The sequence below is a fragment of the Phacochoerus africanus genome, chromosome 3, assembly GCF_016906955.1.
Source record: "Phacochoerus africanus isolate WHEZ1 chromosome 3, ROS_Pafr_v1, whole genome shotgun sequence".
In the NCBI taxonomy this organism is placed as follows: Eukaryota; Metazoa; Chordata; class Mammalia; order Artiodactyla; family Suidae; genus Phacochoerus; species Phacochoerus africanus.
The window spans coordinates 117,517,239-117,538,797 of record NC_062546.1 but is presented as its reverse complement, the minus strand read 5'-3'; the positions used below and the strand labels follow the sequence as shown (position 1 = coordinate 117,538,797).

The window sequence follows — 21,559 nt, the reverse complement described above, 5'->3', positions numbered from 1 at the left end:
GTACTCATGTAAACTATGCATTTAACGTACAGTTATCCGTACTGCTTGCAGCACCTCAGGTCAATGAATCCAGAGATAGGTTGTTGAGGCAAGAAGCAGGGACTTTACACTAAAAGGGGAGTAGGTGTGGCTGGCTGTTGCAAACTTCTGCTGTCAGAACCCTTTGTTCTTGCAGCTATCCACATAGGTCAGGTCATAAGGTTCCTATAAACCTCCAACTCTGTTCTGCAACTTTTGATCTCTATGTGAATGGAAAGTGTTACATCTTTAAAGGTCAGAGCCTTCAGAGTGGACTATCCTGTGTATTTCACGCTACAGGCAACATTCTTTTAGTTATTCATGTGTGGCAAAAGCAATGAAGGTGAAAGTAAAAGAAACAGATCCAATATGGAGTCGGATTTGTTCTTCCCTATTACTATACCTCTAATGCCTGCATACCCCAATTTTTCCAATGGGAAACATCTTGCTAAAGATTAAGTGACTTGCCCTAAAATATCTAGTAAATTGCGATTGGCTTTTATAACCAAAGTTCAGCTTCCCAAACCAGTGCTAAATCAATGCTTTCTAACAAGGTGGTTCTAAGTAGTAGTCCGCATCTGTATGAAGCAAAATTATGCTACTTATGATATACCGAATTACTGTATAATGTAATATGCAAATTAAGGGCCCAACCTCATTCTAAGATTGAGTCTTTTAAACTTAAAATGGCTTTACTTTCGAAAAAAGGTAAGAGCTAATACTTTCTTTTTCCCCAGTCAAAATAAAAAGCCGGGGGCGGGGAGGGGTTTTGGGGTGGGATGCGTTGCTTTGTAATATTACCTGTTCCATGAATTTCAAAAGCTAGGACCCAATACAGCAACAAACAAGTGTCAGCGGGGGTAAGTGAGGGAGGAGTATGTACTGAACCGTGGATGTTGGGTCGAAGGAGACCTCATATGAGGTCCACACACCCGGCAAAGGACAACACTGCAGCCCTGACAGCCGGGCGTTGAGACCCGGCCTGCAGTCTGGAGCCCACTGCCTGGCCGAGGGGAGGCCCGGCCAGGGGGGCCGGCGCCAATACTCAAGAATCGTCTCAAACTGCGCGTTGGACAGGGCCGCCCCCAGCGCCTTCAGCCTCCGCGCTTTGGAATCCCGCCAACTCCTGCGCGGGGTCGCAGGGGCCCTTGGCCAGTATACCGTCCTAAGCCAAGCCGGGGTCAAGACCAAGGCGGTGCAAGTGCTCTGTGACAGTCCAGGTGGTGGCGTGGAGGCGGGTGCCAAAGTTAGACCGCCAAGGGGCGCTGTGCAACGCTGAGAAATCTGAAATCTCGCGGTAAGCGAGACTGGACTTCCCGGAAGTGATTCTCCGGAAGCAGCATGGCTGCTGTCCTGACCTGGCTATCTGCTCGCTGAACCACTAACACCATGCAGTCAGATGATGTAAGTCTCCTCCTGTTGCTCTGCCACCCGGGTTTACGCAGGATGTCTTGCCTGCTTTAGGAGACTCAGAAGCCGCCTACTCAGGTGGCCTATTAGTCTCGTGTCGCTCCCGAAGCGAGGCTTCCAGAACCCTGACTTCCGAGCGTGGGGCTCTCACGTGTATACCCGGGCCAATCGGCCACGCCCGGCGGGATTAAGGCCAGAACACCTCCACCTCAGCTCCCAGGGTCCTTGGTCCTTGGTTCCTAGCAAAGAAGGACTTTGCGTATGGCCCCTCGGAACTTGGGGGGCGGCGGGGTTGGGAGGTGGGTGGTAGCGTGGGAGGCGGTGAAATGAAGTTTAGACACCAGATTTAAGGATCCTTTTCATCCACGTGCACGTTACTTTTCGACTCAATTTTCCTGTGTTATGCTTTTCTTTACATTTGCTCCACTCTCTGTCCGCGTCATAATTTTGGAAGCATCCTAGATTTATTCGTTTAGTTACTTGTAAGAGATATATTCAGGGGCTTACTGTGTGCCAGGCACTGTAGTAATTACTTGAGACTTGGTTGTTATTAAGCCAGGCGAAAGGCCTCTTGCTTTCCTGGAACACTCTGGCGGGGGAGACAGTAAACACGTGAACAAATTAAATACAATTGAACTATGTAATACTACATGAAAGAAACATCGGGGTTATGCAGTAGCGAGTAAGGAGGAGAGACCTCTTCAGATAGGGCTGATCAGGGAAGGTTTCTCGGAATAGGTAATACGAATTGAGTCTAAAAGATGAAAATGAACCGCCACTGGGGGCTGAGGGGAAAGCAATCAGTTCAGGCGGTAGAAACTGTAAAGTACAAAGATCTGGATGTAAGAGAGAGAAGGAATGTGTTAAAGGACATCAGTGTGACCGTGTTATAGGAATCAGGGGAAGAAAAATAGGTAGTGAAGTCGGATATCCCTGCAAGACAAGACCATGTGGAGTCTTGGAGGAAGTGTTTTTGGGAGGTTTATGAGAAATAACATCTGATTTACATTTGTGAAAATTTCTCTAGTTGTGTGACAGGCTTTTGAAGGAGAGGAAGTAAGGAGATTAGAGTGTGATGAAAATAGCTCCAACTAAGGTAATAATGGTCACGAAAAGAAGTTAATGAATACGAGATTTGATTTATCAGTGTGAACTCGGTTATGGATTAAATGAAGAAGAAAAGGGAGGAATCAAGGGATTTTTGGATTTAAACAAACCATTCATTGTTGGCTTTATTTATGGAGGTGGGAAGACTAGGGAAGGAACACAGTATTCTTTTGAGAGGTGTGGAATTGAGAGCTCCATTTAGACCTGTTAATGTGTTGTCTTTTAAACACTCAAGTACAGATGTTAAGTGGGAAGCTGGATGTATAACTACAAATCTGGTGCTCAGGGGAGAAATCTGACAAGGAGATGACAGTTTGAGAGTCATCAATTTAGAGATAATATTTAGAGACACAAGCTACTCCTACTTTTACAATTTTATTTTCTCTTACCTGTTTCCTACCATCCCCCACCAAACATAGATCCTGTAAAATCTCCAAAAATGTTGTTCCATTCTTAAACATTTCTTTGTATTTTTCCCTTTAACTACTTTAGAGCCTTTCCCAGTTCCTCATGACAGCTCATTCAAAGGCTCTCAGGTTCTAATACACCCCTATTGGGGCATTTAGAATAGTGCTTTGTATTGTTTTGTTTATGTATCTTTCTCTGTAAAACGCTAAGTATGTGCTTGAGTGCCTCCTGTGTGTCAGGACTTTGAAATGTCAGTGTCTTACAAAAACTAAGTGTACAGTAAATGCTGAATGAATATAGAGCACAAGTTAGTGGATGATAGCAATAGATGATTTTCCTTGTCCTCAATGTGATAGTCATGGTATGTATATCCAAAAATCTAGTACTATGCAGTCTTTTACAATGATGAATGATGAACAAATTAAGTAAAAAAGGAAAATTAGTACTATATATATCTCATATTGTTCAAAATATACATGTAGGTATGCTAGTTGGTATAATGTACAGGTATTTATAAAATTCTAATGAAATTTTGTCTGGGTATGAGGTTCTGGTTGTTGCTAATTTGTATTTACTTTTCCTACAGTAATCTGTTGTTTGAGTTTAAAAGAAAACAAATAAATCACACTATTTTACAAAGCATTTCTTGGTCCTCTCATTCCTCAAAGACCCCTTTCCTCAGTAAGCAGGGTGCTGCCCTAGGGCATTGTTGTCTTGGATTAATATGTTATCTATTGGGTCAGAGCAATCGCAATGGGCTTCCACTGTTTTGCAGGTTATCTGGGATACACTAGGAAACAAGCAATTTTGTTCCTTCAAAATCAGGTGAGTCTAGATTTTCACCCTGGACAAAGATTCCTTCAGTTGCCCTCTTGGTAACCCATCTTCTAATTTTTGCTCATTTCCTCCCATTCTAGAACCAAGACTCAGAGTTTTTGTAGAAATGAATACAGTTTGACTGGACTGTGTAATCGGTCATCCTGTCCCCTGGCAAATAGTCAGTATGCCACTATCAAAGAAGAGAAAGGTCAGTTTTAACTTCTATAAGAAGTTCTCAACAATTGCAAAAGGGATATTCTTTAGTTTCTCTGTAAATAATAATAAAAGTATCTACTTTATCCTGCAGGACAGTGCTATCTGTATATGAAGGTTATAGAACGAGCAGCTTTCCCTAGGCGTCTCTGGGAACGGGTAAGCCTTAGGAGAGAAAATTATGATAACCATTGATTAAGAGCAAAAAAGCCACATGCTTTTCTTGCTTCTTTGACCATGTCTACCTTAAAGTGTTGTTAAAAGTAAAGACCTAATCATTTACCCTTGCCCTTCAAGGTTCCTTTCTGTTTGACAGGTCCGTCTTCATAAAAACTATGAGAAAGCACTGGAACAAATAGATGAAAATCTAATTTACTGGCCTCGTTTCATTAGACACAAATGTAAGCAGAGATTCACCAAGATCACCCAGTACCTAATTCGAATTCGAAAACTTACATTAAAGCGACAGTAAGTATTGATCATTCATTTAATCTATCTTTCCATGCCTCATATTATGAAGCTGAGAGATTATCAAACCTCTAGTAATGCTTTCTATTAAACTCAGCTTTGGGTAAATTTTTATGATGTGGTAAGAAGCAGCAGCTTTACCACAGATTAAAGTTGTATCTTTTAATTTTGCAGGATTTTGAAAACAGTATAGTACAATTTGACTATTCCCTTCCTGTGAAAAACAGCTTCAAAAAATTATCCTTATAACCCTGATGGAATCCTAAAATTAGGGAATTGAAAATGATCTTTAAAAAAATGCGAAAAGACTGGACTCTATGAACCTTACTCTCAGTTCACTGAAAACTAATTTTTAAAAGTGATTTTTTAAAATGATATGAGTAGTTTCTGTTGTAGTTCAGCAAGTTAAGGAACCAGTGCCTCTGTGAGGATGCAAGTTCAATCCCTGGCCTCGCTCAGTGGGTTAAGGATCTGATGTTGCAACAGGTCACAGATGCAACTTGGAGCTGGTATTGCTGTGGCTGTGGCATAGGCTGCAGCTCTGACTTAACCCCTGGCTCAGGAACTTCCATTTGCCGCAGATTCAGCCCTTTAAGGAAAAAAAAAAAAAAGTGATATGAAATCCATGGAACTAATTGAATGCCTTCTTTAAGGAGTGATAGGCCCTAATACTTTTTCATTTGACCTGTAGAGAAAGCTAAAGATGTCAGGCTTCTATAGAAAATTCATTTTTCTTAGTTCACTGAAACATTAATCTTCAGCATGGTGAGTCCCTACAGAAGTCTCAGAATGCTTAAAGAAACAGAAACAGCCACATACATGTAATGTGTCTGTCAAATATACGTAAACATGCCTGACTTGTTACAGTGTTATCTAGAAAATTTTAAGTACATCTTGCTATATTGAGCTGAGCCCTACAAAATCAATTCCACTCCCTTTCTTCTTCTTTTTTTTTTTTTATGGCTGCACCTACAGCATATGAAAGTTCCCAGGCCGAAAGTTCCCAGGCCAAGGATCCAACCCACACCTCCGCAGTGACCCGTGCTGCTGCAGCCAGATTCTTTTTTTTTTTTTCTGTTATAACTGACTTACAATGTTGTGTCAATTTCTGCTGTATAGCAGAGTGACCCAGTTATACATATGTATACATTCTTCTTCTCATTATCTTTCATCATGTTCTATCACAAGAGATTAGATACAGTTCCCTTTGCTGTACAGCAGGACCTCATTGCTTATCCATTCTAAGTGCAATAGTTTGCATCTACTAACCCCAAACTCCCAGTTGTAGTTGAATTCTTAACCAACTGCATGCACCATAGAGGGAACTCCTTTTTTTTAAAGGAACATGTACTGATCTTGTGTTTTATTTCCCATAGGAGGAAACTTGTTCCTTTGAGTAAGAAGGTGGAACGGAGGGAAAAAAGAAGAGAGGTAACTAATTGTTCTGATAATTGTAGCTTCTCTTCTCTCATTGAGGGTAGGGCTGTGCAGGTAGGGCTCCTGAGCATGAGTCTGTTCCCACTGTCTATGAACTGTTTGGGTCCTAGATAATAGGCATGTACAAGTTGCATAAGATACCTGAGAGTTCATACTTGAAGACTGACTTGCAGTGCAGGTTAAAATGTGGGTGCTTTGGGGATATTGGTAATGGAGAACAAGTAAAATACCTTAGAGATCTACAAATTTTCTGAAATTCTTGAGGTTAGATGTTTCAGATTTCAGAATTTTAGTATGTTGCTAATCTTATATTTTACATGTTACTCTCAGCAGGTTTTGTGCATTCTCATCAAACACACTAGTAGTCATGCAGTGAAATACTACAATATTTCACTAGATGAATTCACACTAGATGGAATTTAAAATTTTTTCTCAGTAACCTCATGTTGATTCAGGTTGTATTAGTCCTCTAAGTTGAGTTTGGGAGGCTCTGAAATTGCTGGTAAAGAATTAATTGGAATTATTTGTTTCTTTGAAGTAAACTGGTCAGCTTTGTTACTGAAGTAGTGAATAGTGATGGTAATGTTGTGCTATCCCTTGAAAAGCTAGTCCAGAAACTCCAACCTTTGTCACAGAGAGCAGTCAGCCCACCCACCTCACTGGGAGCTCACGCAGGCTGAATATTCTTTTGTTCTTAATACTCAGGAATTAGCTTTTCCTGAGAAGTTCACATTTTCAGTCATTCTAGGTGTTTGCGTTGCTTACCTCACTTCCACCAACAGACATTTATCATTTATCGTATCCAATCGAGAAGTAGCTCTAATAGTATTGATGCTTTTGTTTCCATTAATCACGTAGAGTTCTGTACCACAACCCTGAGGTGTAAGCACCTACTTTAGAGGAAAACACTGAACATCACAGTAACCTTTTATCTGCTCCCTGTTCCCTCGGTCTCCCTGGGATACAGCTGTGGTTGGTCGTGTGCACTGTTCATTCTACAGCTTCAGTGTGTAACATCCTCTGTGATTTTTACTATCAAATTAATGCAGTCTTTGACAAGAACAGTAGAGTGAGGCTACATTTTTATGTTTCAGTTGTGTACAGATTGTATCATTTCCTACAAAGATCATTGAAAGAAGAAATTTTTTTAAATTTACTTTTCTGTCTATCATGTGGAATCTAGCATGGCTTTAGAAAATGTAAATGAATAAAGGCCTCTGTTCCCTTTTCAAAACTTTTATGGAGTTTGCTTCAGGATTGCTAATTTTTCGAGATATTTAAATATATGTAAATCTACTTGCTTTGTAGATCTATCAAAGGCTTTTGTTAGAATTTAATTTAGAAATCTACTCATAAATAAAAATTCCATAGGAATTTTTTTAATTGAAGGCCTTCCACGGTTTGACAGGGGAAATACACATATCTGGTTGGACAGGCAGGAGTTCCTGTTAAAGCTAGAGGAAAAGGTGGTTACATATTTCACACACATAAACCCTTGGTTTCTTCCACGGCTACAGGCTAAAAAATGAGTACTAATGAAGTAAATGGGTTTGCTCTTTTTTTATCATAGGAAAAGGCATTGATAGCTGCTCAGCTGGACAATGCTATCGAAAAGGAATTGCTGGAGAGACTCAAACAAGATACGGTGAGAAAGCTAGGAACTTTGGGGTAGAAATTTATTTTGTAGATGGTGATATGCTAGGTAGTGTGGGAAATGTTTTATTTTTGGAGATGCTAGAAAGAGCCTCACCTTGATTTTATTCCTGGAATAAATAAGTATCATATGGGCCCTAGCTTCCGCTTTAGTTCACTGATGCAAGTACATAAAATATTATAGTTATCCTTGACACTGTAGTACAGAGACCTTTTCTTTTTTGCCATTATTCCCAACTCTTACTCTGAAACAACAATTCCAGATCTTTCTAATATCCATATGGTTTTAATCCTCATGCCTATTCATTCATCCTAGTCTTTTAAGGTTGTAAAAAATGAATTTTTATTCTTTTTTGAAAAATTAATGTCATTTACAGAGACAACATGAATAAAATTTACTTTTTCCTTGTTATCTCCCCTTTGTCAGCAGAATTACATTTGTTCCAATCCATGGGTTTTAAAGAGTACTAAATTTTAAGTGATCTGGTATGCACCCTTCATAGAAGTTACCTATTTGGCATTAACCACTGATTAGATAGCAAAAATGGAATTTTTTTAAGATACCACTGGCTCTAGGCTTGAAAATAATATAGTAATATACTTATCAAGCTAAATGTTCTCATTTAAAAACCGAGGAAAATAATATGCTTGTTGGACAGGGGACTTGAAGCATAAGATCCAAATGTAACAGCTGACCTATGTTTATGTTCTTCAGTATGGCGATATCTACAACTTCCCCATCCATGCCTTTGATAAGGCCCTGGAGCAGCAGGAGGCAGGGAGTGACTCTTCAGATGCTGAGGAAAAAGACGAAGAAGATGAAGAAGTGAGCTTTGTGTCTTTTGATTTGTCAAGCAGTAGTTTGTAGGATTAGATCTATTTTTATGTAATTGAGACAGAATAGCATTTTCAGTTCCCTAACTAAAAGTAGTTATTTGGTCATTTTTTTCCGATTATTTTTGATTAATTTGGTTCAGTAGTGGCTGCTTTCTTTTCCAGGGTTAGCTAACAAACGTTATATATTAACAATTACTAGAGTTCTAAAATTTTTCCGGCAAGGTTACCAATGAGGAGTCCTTATCAACTGATGGACTATAACATTAAGGGGCCTACTGAAACTTAAAGAGGATTTAAGCTTGCTAGTAATACAGAAGTACTTAAATGATGGTATTTTTGAGAAAAGGGCAGATGTAACAAGTAGATTCACATGGGTTACAAAGGTGTTATTTTCCTATTAGTAAACTATTTTTTGGTATTTGAAAATTAATAGTTTTAGTTGAATGTACAAAGAATTATTTGTTCCAAATCAGGCAGGAGAATTGATATCCCTAAAATGTTTTAAGTTCAGAAGTATTCAACTTGGAAATAGGTCAGTTTTGGTGCCTAGTAAGTGAACTCTCCTGTTTGTTATTGATGCGCTTATCAAAGAATACAATGAGATGGAGTTCCTGTCATGGTTCAGCGGTTAATGAATCTGACTAGAATCCATGAGTTCGCAGATTTGACCCCTGGCCTTGCTCAGTGGGTTAAGGATCCGACATTGCCATGAGCTGTGGTGTAGGTCACAGTCACGGCTGGGATCCTATGTCTGTGGTGTAGGCTGGCAGCTACAGCTCCATTTTGACCCCTATCCTGGGAATCTTCATATGCCACAGGTGCAGCCCTAAAAAGAAAAGAAGAAAAAAAAAGAATACAATGAGATGTCTAAGCTGAATTTTCATCATGTACCTTGAACCTAATAGTTACATTTTATTTTAGGATGTGGGGAAAAGAGAGTTTGTGGAAGATGATGAAGTGGATGAGAGTGACATAAGTGACTTTGAGGTGAGGTTCATGGGTGAAAAGCTGTCCTTTGACTTCAGCCAAAAAAGGGGGAGGGAGGTTCTGGTCACACACAGCAGATGAGTCCTCTAGTTTTAATTCTAAATTAAGAGGATGATGACTCGAGTTTGGGAATGAAGCTAGTGTCTTCTCTCCTAATTTTTGCCTCCCCACATTAGGATATGGATAAACTGGATGCCAGCAGTGATGAAGATCAGGATGATAAATCCTCCACTGAGGAAGAGGAAAAGGCCCTTGATGCCAAATACAAAGGCAAAACACCTCTGAAAGGACCTTTGAGGAGGAAACGAGCATATGTGGAAATAGAATATGAGCAGGAGACAGAGCCTATGGCTGAGGCCAAAGCCACGTGATTTCCCTGCAGACATTTATAAACAGGACTGCACATTTTGAACTTCTTCCCTTTTTTTTTATCTTAAACACACATACACCTCCAGTTTTTGCTCTTTATCTTTTTAGCACAATATTCATGCTTTTTATATTTATGCTACTTCTCTGGGGCAAAAAATCTAGGAGGGGATGGAGAAGAGTTTAAGTTGTGAACAGAGTATTTTTATAGCATTGGCACACGTGCTGAAGTAACAGTTTGAGCCCAAGAAGCTTAACAGATGAGTCTGTGGGTATAAATATTTTTAAATTTTAAATGCCACCCACCCGTTTTCTTGGTGTCCTCCCCTCTGCATGGGAGCATACGCACAGACACACACACACACACACACCCTGCTTTATTGAGAAATATCCAGACTTCAATTCTCCTTTCCCTACTTCTATGGGAATAAAAAGAAAAAAGGATAAAGAAGATCTAAATTACAATATTTACTGTAAATATACCTTTTTCCTTAGATAATTGCATTTAAAACAAGTGGAATAGAAAGAAAATCCTTTTGTCTTTAGCAAAGTGATGTAAGTCTTAAGTTGCGTCATAGGGAGTGCTTTCAGAAACCTGCTGCACTTTCCGGATGCAGTTCATCACCTTACTGTCTTCACAGCTTTGGGAGATTTTAGCCAGGAGACCCTGAAACATGAAACCAAACAGGCTTTGATTTTTTTGTGGGGGAGGGGTGTTATTTCTTTTTCTTTTACCTTGGCTGTTTTTTCTTGATACCAGGAAAGAATGGATGCTGCCAGGGCACAATCTGCAGAACAAGTGTAACTTTAGAAACTGTTGGCACATTTCTAAATGTCCTGCTGGCTCATGAAGAAACTGCTTAATGCTGGCCAAGATGAATCAGATTAGATCTAGGGCTTGAAAACTGCAAGATTAAAAACCTGAGATGAAATAATTTGAATAAACTAGTAATAAACCATACTATCCTTAAGTATTTGTAGGATATGAATTTCTTTTCATGCTGCCTTAAAACTTTCAATTGAAGATTTCTAAATAGGGTAAGAAATAAGAGAATAGCTAATTAAAAATATATAAGTAGACACACAGTTACTATACACCTATGCCTCTGAGAAGTTAAAGTGGGAGTTCCCTTCATGGCTTAGCAGTTAACGAACCCAACTAGGATCCATGAGGATGCAGGTTTGATCCTGGGCCTCGCTCAGTGGGTTGAGGATCTGCTGTTGCCATGAGCTGTGGTGTATGTTGCAGACGTGGCTTGGATCCCACATTGCTGTGGCTGTGGTGTAGACCGATGCCTACAGCTCCGATTGGACTCCTAGCCTGGGAACCTCCATATGCCTCGAGTGCTGCCCTAAGTAGCAAAAAGAAAAAATTCCCAGGTGGATAAATAAGAATATGGAAAACACAGTTGTCCCCCCAAAAACTGGAAACATTTCTGGTATCTGAACTATTCTACATAAACGATTATTTCTTGGTGGCTTACAGTTCATTGTTTCAACATTTTTCTTTCCTTTTTTTTTTTTAATTCAGTCCACTAAAACAATTAAAATTTTACAAACTCTTGATCATGATCCTTTTGCCCATTCTCTGTCCTAGCTCCAGAAACATCTACTCTGTCCTAGCTCCAGAAACACCTCTTGCCTTTTGGTCTAAAGAGTTCTGAATAGCTTTAAAGGAAGAATAAGGTATTAATCAATCTGCTGAAGGCCAGAAGGCTCAAAGGCAGAGATGTGAACACTCCATGTTCATTTATAGACTTGGTCAAGCACGTAAATAGTAAATTAGAATCACAGGATTTTCCTGAGGGTGATAAGGCCTAGTTGAGACCAAGTCACAGACTGTCGCTTACCTTCACCTGTCCTTGAGAGCAGTGGTCCAGGAGAATCAGGCAGTCTGTGGCCTCTTCTAACAAGGTGCTTTTAATAGGCCCAGGTGTGAGGCTTGAATCCCCTGCTACATCACATATCAGTTTCAGGAGAGCCTTCAATAAGACCACAAGTCTACAGGAAACTCTGGAACCAAGAAAAAAAAAATGTCCATGCTTTGAATCAGGATATTGAAAACAGACTTCAAAGGCCATATAGTATAAAACCCTTACTTCATAAATGAAGGAACTGAAGTCAAAGTTTAGTGACAAAGTCCCCAGAGCTAAAAGCAGAACTAGAGACCAGACTCTAGATTTCTGAACTTCAAGCCCCCTGTTTTTTTCTACAGCACACTACCCATATACACAGATGCTCTGGTCTGCCCAGGAATACCTGGTTTCCCTCCAGAAGTGTGGTTCTACTATAAGGAAATAGCCCCTTCTAAAAAGGGAAAACTGGGACCACCCCCCCCCCCGACCAGGGGCTATAATCTTGCCAGGAGAACAGGAGATGGCCCATAGTTCCTTAGCTTTGATGTGGTCTTAGGCTTGGAGGTTAAAAATAGTGAGGCAACTAAGCTTGGCTTCTGAGACCTAAGTGTCAGTTGAATTTTCTGTCACTTTAATTCTAGTTCCTAGATTACCACCAGCTGAGCTGTCTATGTACTTCACTTTTCTAAAAGTTTTTATCTTAATGAAGAAATTCTGGAAGTGGATTGTGGTGATTACACAAAATTGTAAATGCACTTAATGCCACTAAATCACACACTTTAAAATGGCAAATTCTATGTATTTTTTTACAATAAAAAAATAACTAAAAAGCCTTATTGGAAGTTGACAAATAATTTAACTTGTGTGGAAATATACATAATAAACCATATTTCTGGAGAGAAATGTGAATGGGAGAAGGAAAGTCTGCATCCCTTATCTTGATCTTAAAAAAAGAAGTTGCCTGTAACTTGTGTGCCTCTCAGCCCTCCACCTGTCATCATTCACCATAGTCTGCTGTTCCCACTCCTCAGGCCCCACCCCTCCATGCTCGACATTAATTTTCTAACCTCCCTGTATTTGCTTGCTGATCTCTTGAACAGTATTAGTTTGATTCTGTTTCGCTTATCCATCTATTTCCAGTCATTTTTCAAATACCGTGTACTTAACACCAGGTTCTGAGTAAATTTTGGAGTTGTCAGTATACTGGGAAAGTGGTCTTCCATCCTCTACTTTAGTAGAGGAGTAAGTAAGGAAGTAAAGGCAATCTCATTACAAATGTGACTGTGGGAGAGACTGGGTACATTATAAGGACATGAGAGAATATGGTTCACAGCAGAGGCACACGTGTTGCTGAGGCGCTGGATTCTGGCCAAATCAAACCTTATTTCATGCAGGAGAGCCTTTTGCAGACTTTTGCATGTTTGAGGTCCAGCTTTCTGTTTGGGACACCCACCTCAAGCCAGCGTTGAAAGGCTAAGCGATCACCTTAAATTAGTACCCTCGTGATCACCACAGGTGTCCCATGATGTGCTATGCATGCTCTGTTCTCAGATTTAAGAAACATTACCATGAACAAAGTATGTCTACTGTAGCACTTCTATATGGCCTTTAAAATTCTTTTTTTTTTTTTTTGGTCTTTTTGTCTTAGGGCCACATTTGCGGCATATGGAAGTTCCCAGGCTAGGGGTCTAATTGGAGCTATAGCTGCTAGCCTACACCAGAGCCATAGCAACTCGGGATCCAAGTCGCATCTGTGACCTACTCCACAGCTCACCGCAACACTGGATCTTTAATCCACTGACGAGGCCAAGGATAGAACTAGAGTCCTCATGGGTGCTAGTCAGGTTCAATAACCACTGAGCAATGACAGGAACTCCAGCCTTCAGAATTCTAGCATGCATTATAAACCCAGAGAGATGTACACCTGAAGGCACTGAGTATATGTGATCTTTTCAGTGCCACCTGCACATGAAATCCAGTTGGTATGTAAAAACAGGAGCTATTCAAATATATGGCATGTCCTTAATACTTTGTGCTGAAGGTACACCTGGGCAAGTTCTGAAGAGAGTATCAGCTAGGTTTTGCCCCTCTCAGCACACCTGTCTGCTGGCTGGTTTACCTGGGCCAAGTATACTGAAGGAGAAGTTTTAGGGTTTCCAATATTTTCAATCTAGCCTCCTCTTCAGGTCCATCATAAACCTCCAGATAACTAATGATGACCCGCTCCAGCCTCTTCAAGTGCCGGACAGTTAGGATCCCCAACCTAAAAACAAAAAGAGAATATGTCACCAAAGAGCTAAAGTGGCGTATGGCCAGCCCCAGTCCCCAGGGACTCACCTCTTCACAAAAGCCGGAAGGTTTCTGGCATAAGTCCTGCGTAAGAGAAGGCGGTGCTCAGGCTCCATGTGGGTCAGGATCAGCTGCAGGACTTCATCACAGTGTGTGGTGGGTCGAGCTGCATCTCCTTTCCAGTGCAGGGTTTTCTCCAGGATAGGGAATAAATCCAGCAGACACAGGAGCACTGCCTGGGAGGAAGTAACAGAAAGAAACTGTAGTTCACCAGTTTGTATTCACAATACTCAATGATTTTTCTAGCAACTTCCACTACTCTACCATCACTGGGGTCCAGGTCATAGATTAAGAGATTCTAGTAATAATACACTAAGTGTATTTATATTTTCTTTCTTTCTTTTTCTTTCTTTTTTCTTTTTCTTTTGTCCTTTTGTCTCTTTAGGGCCGCACCCGCAGCATATGGAGGTTCCCAGGCCAGGGGTTGAATCGGAGCTGTAGCCCCGGGCCTACACCACAGCCACAGCCACACACAATCCAAGCTGCATCTGTGACCTACATCACAGCTCAGCAATGCCGGATCCTTAACCCACTGCGGAGGCCAGGGATAGAACCCAAGTCCTCATGGATGCTAGTCGGGTTCGTTAACCGCTGAGCCACGATGGGAACTCCTAAGTGTATTTATATTTTCAAACTTTTTTTTTAACATTCTTTATCTCCAACTGAGTCTCAAATTAATACCTTCTCCACAGAGCTGTTCTCTTCGCTAATCTATAAAATGGGAAAGAACAGCAAAGGTAGGACTTTAACCCCAAATTTAGGAGTCTGTGTCTACTATGACTAAATTCCCAAGTCTAAGTGATATTTACAAGTATTTACAATAAAAATACTCCCAAATAGAATCTAAGATGATCCTATTTGTATCCAATTTGATCACCCTATCAAAATGTCAGTGTCTAGGCAATCCCTTTTAGCTCTCTTAGGATCTTTGGGGGTTTTTTCGGTTTTTGTTTTTTTAAACCACCATCTCAGGAGCCCTAACCTAACTAATTTCTTCTGTTTTTAGAATGTTCTCTCTGACCCCATCCCCAAGAAACTCTTATTCATCCCTCATAAGCAAGTATCACCTTCCTGAATCCTTTTTTTATTTTTATTTTTTTGTCTTTTTAGGGCTGCACCCATGGTATATGGAGGTTCCCAGGCTAGGGGTTGAACTGGAGCTGTATCTGCGGGCCTACACTACAACCACAGCAATGCCAGATTGGAGCCAAGTCTGAGACCTACACTACAGATCATGACAACGTCGGATCCTTAACCCACTGAACTAGGCTTGCACCATCATAGACACTAGTCAGATTTGTTTCCACTGAGCCACGATGGGAACTCTCTGAAATCCTCTTCAAACCACCCCAATACCACAAAACCTGCTCAGTTATTATTTATATAATGCCACGTTCTACTTAAATATGAGAGCTCAGAGTTATAAACAAATCTTAAAATTACCTGAATGAGGTGGTGCTCCGGTGTGTACAGGTGGTTGAAAAGGGCATGGTATAGGACCTGGGCCCTATTATACTGGAGCAAATCAGCAGCTGGCTGCAATCAAACAAATTACCCAATTTCAAGTTTCCCAAGGTTGGCAAAATGTTGATAATTTCCGAGACTGAACATGGTACAAAGGATTCATTATTCCACACTTTATCCTTCTATGTATATTTTAAAAGCTCTCTAATACATAGTTTAAAAGAAGTTTCCTTGACTAACAGCTTTAACATTTGGGTATAATCCCTTTAGGTTGCTAAATTTTTTGCTCCTGTCAACCGTTAATTACTCAAAGTCTGATTATTCAGTTTGACAATGTTTTTCACATTACCCATGAGATAACAACCTTCTAGGTTGGCAGAGGAAAACATGGAGAGAAAAATAGAAATTAGTGAACTGAGTCAAATTACAGCATTACTAAAAAGCCAGTTAATAAAAGATACAAACACAGGCAGTGATAAAATAGTGATATCATGAATGAGAAACGGCCATGATGACGCAGCCTGTGCCATCGACATAGGTGACAAAGCAGAGGTTACTCACCACGTTGAGCACAATGTGATGGAGGCAGTGGACACCTAGGATTTTGTTCTCAGTTTGATAGTCATCTGAGATGAGCAATGATGGGGGAAGTATCCTTTCCAGATGGTGGCTCAGCCAGGGTCGAGTGACCTTTTGCAGAGTCCATGAGAAAACGTATTTGGTGGCAGGGTTATTTTTCCAGGATTCCCTAAAAGAAAATGTGAAACCCCATTAAGTGGCACAGGGTCCAGATCAAGCTGAATGTATTTTCTTGTACTTGAAAGAAAATACATCCCACAGAAGATACCTCTTGATGTTATAACACATATTTTATGATTTAGATCAAAACAACTTACAGAACTTATACTAAATAGAATCACTCAGGGTTCCAAGTCTAAACTGTATCCAATGAGAAGTAGCCAATTTTAACCACAGCTATGTAAAGAATCTGTGGTCAGGGGTTCCCATGGTGGCTCAGCGAAAACAAATCTGACTAGTATCCATAAGGATGCAGATTCGATCCCTGGACTTGGTCAGTGGGTTAAGGATCCAGCGTTGCCATGAGCTGTGGGGTAAGGTGCAGATGTGGCCCAGATTTGGAGTTGTTGTGGCTCTGGCATAGGCAGGCAGCTACAGCTCCGATTCAATCCCTAGCCTGGGAACCTCCATATGTGGCAGATGCAGCCCTAAAAAGACAAAAGACCAAAAAACACCCAAGAATATGTGGTGATGGGGCCAGTGGTTGCTGTGAAAAAGTGTTGAGGAGAGACAGAGGAGTAAAGGAAATGTCTTCAATAACCTTATTTTTATTACTATAAGGCAGCCAATGAATCAATATTTGAACAGTAACTTACAGCTTAAAAAATGAGTTTACACACATTACTCAACCAATCTTCAAATACAATGTAATAGGTAATGATATCTTTGTGTTACAAATAATGAAACTAGTCTTTTTCAGAAGGTATTAAAAGAAGCACCAGAATGCCTCAAAACTAAGCCTTTTAACTCCAAGTTCCTGGTAAAATGATGGTTATGTACTCACTTTTTCCTCATCATTCCAGTGTTACAAACACTAACATACAAAGTAGCAAGTGGAAACTCACAGAAAGTACTTTAGCTAAGAGCAATCTAAAGGACTTTTTTTTTCATCCCAAACACTGCTTTCATATCGAATAAGTAGCTATGAGTTTCAAGATCCATACATTTAAATTCAAACGGTAAGTTTAAATCCTCTCTGAATCCCCAAACCCATCTAACTTAAGAAAATTAAGTCTCAATAAATGGGACAGAACTTCCAGTTTCCAGGACAGTTATCAGGAAGATTGGAAAGAGCACTAGAAAATAGAGTCTGGGGAGGACCTGTGGTGGCGCATCGGAAACGAATCCAACTAGGAACCATGAGCTTGCGGGTTTGATCCCTGGCCTTGCTCAGTAGGTTAAGGATCCCGCGTTGACCATGAGCTGTGGTGTAGGTTGCAGACACGGCTTGGATCTTGTGTTGCTGTGGTGTAGTTGGCAGCAACAGCTCCAGTTAGACCCCTAGCCTGGGAACCTCCATATGCCAGGGGTGCGGCCCTAAAAAGACAAAAAAGAAAAAAGAAAATAGAGTCTGGGGAGTTCCGGCCTTGGCTCAGCAGTAACCAACCTGACTAAGTATCCTTGAGGACCTGGGTTCCATCCCTGGCTTGGCTCAGGGGGTTAAGGATCCAGAACTGCCATAAGCTGTGGTGTGGGTCATAGACGCGGCTCAAGATGTGCTTACAGATGTAGAGTAGACCAGCAGCTACAACTCCAATTTGACCCCTAGCCTGGGAACTTCCATATGCAGTGGGTGCGGCCCTAATAAAATTAAAAAAAGAAAAGGAAATAGAGTCTGAATATTTAGGTTCTAATGTTCAATTTGCCAATATCTAGTTCTGTTATTTATAGCAAATCATAATCTCTCTGGGCCTTAAGAGATCTGTTACTACAACACCTTTATCTTACTCATGAAGAAACGAGGTTCCTTTGAGCTAATCTAAAACATTAGGTTGAAGATCAGGTCCGCGGCCCTTGTGACATGAGTACTCACTTATTCAACTCGGGTTTCAGAAGCCCCATTATGGCAGTAAATCTCCCTTTGTCATCTTCATTTTCTCCGTGGAGGAATCCAGCCACAGAACCACACTCAGTAACCTGAAGCAGTAAGGCGAGCACTTGCCCAGCGATGACCAGAGATCTTGCGCTGGTCCATGGTTGCTCCGAGCTGTGTGTGACGGCAAAAATATAGATGGATCCTGCCATGTGACGGAGGCCTGTCTTCCATGCCGGGCAAACCAACAAATTCCTGGCGGCCTCAACTTTCCTCAGCAGCTTAAGAAACAACAACCCAACTGCAGCCGCTTTCTCCGCCACTTCGGAGTGACGATCACCTCTCCCTTCCGGGTCCCTGGGTGGGGCCGCATGCTTCTCCAGGGCTTTTGCCACCTGCCCTAGAATCTCGGGCATTCCACGGAGCGAGTTGTCACTCCCCTCAAATAACTTATCACATTCTTTGGCTTCTAATAGAGCACTGAGGTCCTGAAGGACTGTATTTCTGGCCTTACCCCGTCGGGATTCCTGGCTGTTGAACTGGTGCAAGATCTGGGAGAAAGCCTGTCCGAGGGCGGAGGAAGGCCACTCTGCAGGCAAAGAGCCTTGCCCAGCTGCGGATTCCTGAGAGCTGCTAGGCTCCATTCCTCAGACGAAGGACGAGGATGTAAGCGGGCGAGGATCCGCTAAAGAGGGAAGGAAAGATCACCTAGGGGCTGAGATTCCCTCAAAGAACAGAACTAAAATCAAATAAAACCGCGAGATGTCTTGGAAAACCGGGGAAGTCTAACCGTCAGAGAAGTAAAGCATGTAAAAAGATGCGGAGGGAAAATCTCAGATTCTCAACAGTGGAGGGGAGCTATTACTCTTGCCTTTCTGAAGACTCAAAAAAAAAAAAAGAAGAAGAAGAAGAAGAAAGACAAAACCAAAAAAATCCTAGAGTTTAAGAAATAAACCCCTAAAACATGACACTAACAGTACCGCCATCACCTGTAACCCTTCCGGCGCCTCTGCGCCTTTCGGGATCCGGATCTAGTTAACGTCATTGCCGCAAAGCACAAAGGTAGCACCCGTCGTTACCGCAGCAACGCTCCGTCAGTTCACGACCTATTACGGTAAAGCAATAGCGATCAGGTTCAAACGGGGTGGGGCTACGAACAGAATATTTGCATAGATGATAATCTGCTCGCTATTTTATTTCCGATTTCACCTATTAAGGTGGAAAAAAGATAAATCACAGAATAATAGTGATAGTTATAAAATATACAGGGTTTTATATATCAGGTAGGAAAAATATGCACCATGTGTGTCACCCTTTCTGTAAAGTCAGTGGGCCATATTCGGGGCTCCTTACCAAAACACCCATAACGATCCTTTTGTAGTTCATAAGCATGATGATTGGGTGTTCACGCGCTTGCGTGATATGTGCCTCCCTCAAACCTTGTTACGATATCGGCACATTACCCGTCTGACGTGAACTTGGAGGATCTTTACTTTTTTTGTTGTTGTTCTTCTTATTCTAGTGCGGAGCTGGATTTGACATTTAAGTAATCTTCCTTGTCTGTAGGTATTTTGGTATGCTCTTGCCGTTCTGACGTCAATTTTTAACCCCCGTAGGGCTGTTTTTGGACCTGACGTTTTCGTGCTAGGAATTCCTGTGTTGAGAAAGAGTCCGCTGTTGAGCAAAGAGTTGGCGACTGACCACTGAAGGGGATTCGGTGAGAATTTTAGTGGTCTGAGCGTCGTGGTCTGGCTCCCGGCCACAGGCGGATGCGGACACGGACGTTTGAAGCTGTGTCCCGGCTGTTTCTTAAGTGGGGTCGCGAGCTCGAAGCTGCTCCTTGCCGGTTCCAAGGGAAAGAGAACTGGAGGAACCACAGTTCTGGAAGACTAACCCCTTTCCTAGCCCTTCACCTGCCACGTCCGCAACGCATCGCTTAGTCCCTGTCCCTGCGGCTTCCCTGACGGTGAATCTTGGACATTTGACCTTGGGTTCCCCAGGGGCGAGTCACGGCGCCTGACCGTCCCTGGGAGTTTGCCGATGACGTCACATAGCTTCCATCCTGTCGTAGGAGCCCGGGGAAGCACACTTTGTGCCAAGGAGTGAGCCGGGGGCACAGAGAGATGAGTGGCGGACAAGGCGCGGGGGGCTTGGGGTGGGGGGATGCTGTATCCGCCGCTTCTCAAACAAGGACCCTGGGCGGGAGACCCTGGGCGGCTGCTCAAACTCACGCTGCCCCGTAGGGCTGCTTAGTTTTCGCCGTGCATCTATCAGGTTGCCTCTGGACTTTGGGATTCCTCTGGCTTCCGAGCCCCCAGGCGTCCAGAGAAGGCCCTACAGGGTTTTCCCATCTAGGTGTATGTGATGTGTGTGTGTGTGTGTGTGTGTGTGTGTGTGTGTGTGTGTGTGTGTGTGTGTATGTGATGTGTGTGTGTGTGTGTGTGTGTGTGTGTGTGTGTGTGTGTGTAGGAAGTGAGGTGTGAGGGGGTGGTGCTTAAAGTGAAGGGAGACTGCAGGGCTTGGTCTCGCCTTGGATAGCGCACCGCTTGCAACTACTCTGCATATCCTACCTTTGCTTCGTTCCTCATTCCAACCTACACCCCGCCACCGCCCTCGCTCATTCTATGACTTAAGGCAAAAGTTACTTAATCTCTCTGTCCCTTAATTTTTATCAGAAGTAAAATAAAATGTGAGTAATAAGAGTCCTTCCTTCTTAGAATTGTTATGAGAAATAAAGAAGTTAAATATACGTAAATTGCTTAGAACATTTCTGGTCACTGGTAAATTCTGTACAGGTGTTAGTTTTATTATTAACCCACAGCTTCTGTATTAACTTAACATTTCCTCTTTTCCGGGAAGTTTTATGGTTAGGACCCTTCCTTTCTACCTCTTTCACTTGGCCTTCCTTCCCTTCTCTGACCAATTGGTGGCACTCATGATTTTCTAAGCAATTTCAAACAGCGACTAAAAACTCTCCCCAAGGGGCATCTCGCCTATGGAGATCTCCCATATATTACACCCAAGATCTCCCATATATCTCCCATATATTGCACAACTATGGGAGCAAGATGCCAATCCCAGACAGTTACTGCGTTCCTTCCTTGTGGGACTGACTACCCTGTTCCACGTGTCTCCCCTGCTAAGCCCATGCAAGATGTCACTCCCTTATGAGGAAAGTGCTTGTATTGGAAGGGTTCACCCCCTTTACACTCTGAGTTTCCTGAGACCAGACACCATGCCTTTATCCCCAGTGCCTGGCACAGTTTAGTCATGCGATAAATGGTTGTTGAACCCACATGTCCATCCACAGAAAACTGGCTGAATAAACCACGGTACAGCCACACAATGCAGTTCTGTGCATCTATACAAAGGAATGAAGACCATCTCTGTGGAGGCCATGGAACCTTAGGATATATTAAGTGAAAAAAGCTTGCCTCCCTCCTAAGAAGGATGGGTGCATTTACTTACATTTTATTTATTTTCTTTCTTCTGTGCCTGTGGTGTCTGGAAGTTCCTGGGCAAGGGATTTGAACCTGTGCCACAGCAGTGACACAAG

The 21,559-nt window shown here is 41.9% G+C and overlaps 2 protein-coding genes and 1 non-coding gene across 6 annotated transcripts; 2 read left to right on the top strand and 1 right to left on the bottom strand.

Moving 5' to 3' along the window:
* Window positions 1-1,321: 1,321 nt before the first annotated feature.
* MAK16 (MAK16 homolog) lies at window positions 1,322-10,694 on the top strand. The gene is made up of 10 exons (XM_047772520.1): window positions 1,322-1,422; window positions 3,719-3,768; window positions 3,861-3,970; window positions 4,070-4,134; window positions 4,292-4,443; window positions 5,820-5,874; window positions 7,451-7,525; window positions 8,249-8,359; window positions 9,292-9,357; window positions 9,534-10,694. Exons 1-10 carry the CDS (start codon window positions 1,408-1,410, stop codon window positions 9,726-9,728), a joined length of 894 nt encoding a protein of 297 aa, XP_047628476.1. The 5' UTR covers window positions 1,322-1,407; the 3' UTR covers window positions 9,729-10,694.
* On the bottom strand, window positions 7,539-19,119 carry TTI2 (TELO2 interacting protein 2). Of its 4 annotated transcripts, none has more exons than XR_007133992.1 (9): window positions 18,993-19,119; window positions 18,004-18,688; window positions 15,954-16,140; window positions 15,372-15,464; window positions 13,917-14,104; window positions 13,699-13,842; window positions 11,574-11,736; window positions 10,207-10,390; window positions 7,539-8,330 (listed from the first exon to the last, which is right to left on the bottom strand). XR_007133992.1 is itself a non-coding variant. In XM_047772518.1 (7 exons), exons 1-7 carry the CDS (start codon window positions 18,645-18,647, stop codon window positions 10,286-10,288), a joined length of 1,524 nt encoding a protein of 507 aa, XP_047628474.1. In that variant the 5' UTR covers window positions 18,648-18,919; the 3' UTR covers window positions 10,172-10,285. The 4 variants fall into 4 exon arrangements, 1 of the variants encoding a protein (XP_047628474.1); XR_007133993.1 differs by having other exon boundaries at window positions 18,979-19,044; XR_007133991.1 differs by lacking the exon at window positions 18,993-19,119 and having other exon boundaries at window positions 18,004-18,919.
* Window positions 19,120-19,372: 253 nt separating this feature from the next.
* Window positions 19,373-19,476, top strand: LOC125123828 (small nucleolar RNA U13). Its single transcript, XR_007134202.1, has one exon. It is a non-coding gene; the product is annotated as a small nucleolar RNA U13 (small nucleolar RNA).
* Window positions 19,477-21,559: the final 2,083 nt, after the last annotated feature.

Bases quoted from the DNA above. Each gene is read 5' to 3' on its own strand.
- MAK16 (XM_047772520.1), top strand. The intron at 3,971-4,069 runs GTCAGTTTTAAC...TTTATCCTGCAG, and splicing joins CACTATCAAAGAAGAGAAAG to GACAGTGCTATCTGTATATG. The intron at 7,526-8,248 runs GTGAGAAAGCTA...TATGTTCTTCAG, and splicing joins AGAGACTCAAACAAGATACG to TATGGCGATATCTACAACTT.
- TTI2 (XM_047772518.1), bottom strand. From the start codon at position 18,647: ATGGAGCCTAGCAGCTCTCAGGAATCCGCAGCTGGGCAAGGCTCTTTG. The intron at 16,141-18,003 runs GTGAGTACTCAT...ATTTTCTTTTAG, and splicing joins CTGAAACCCGAGTTGAATAA to GGAATCCTGGAAAAATAACC. The intron at 11,737-13,698 runs GTAAACCAGCCA...TCTTGGTTCCAG, and splicing joins CTTCAGTATACTTGGCCCAG to AGTTTCCTGTAGACTTGTGG.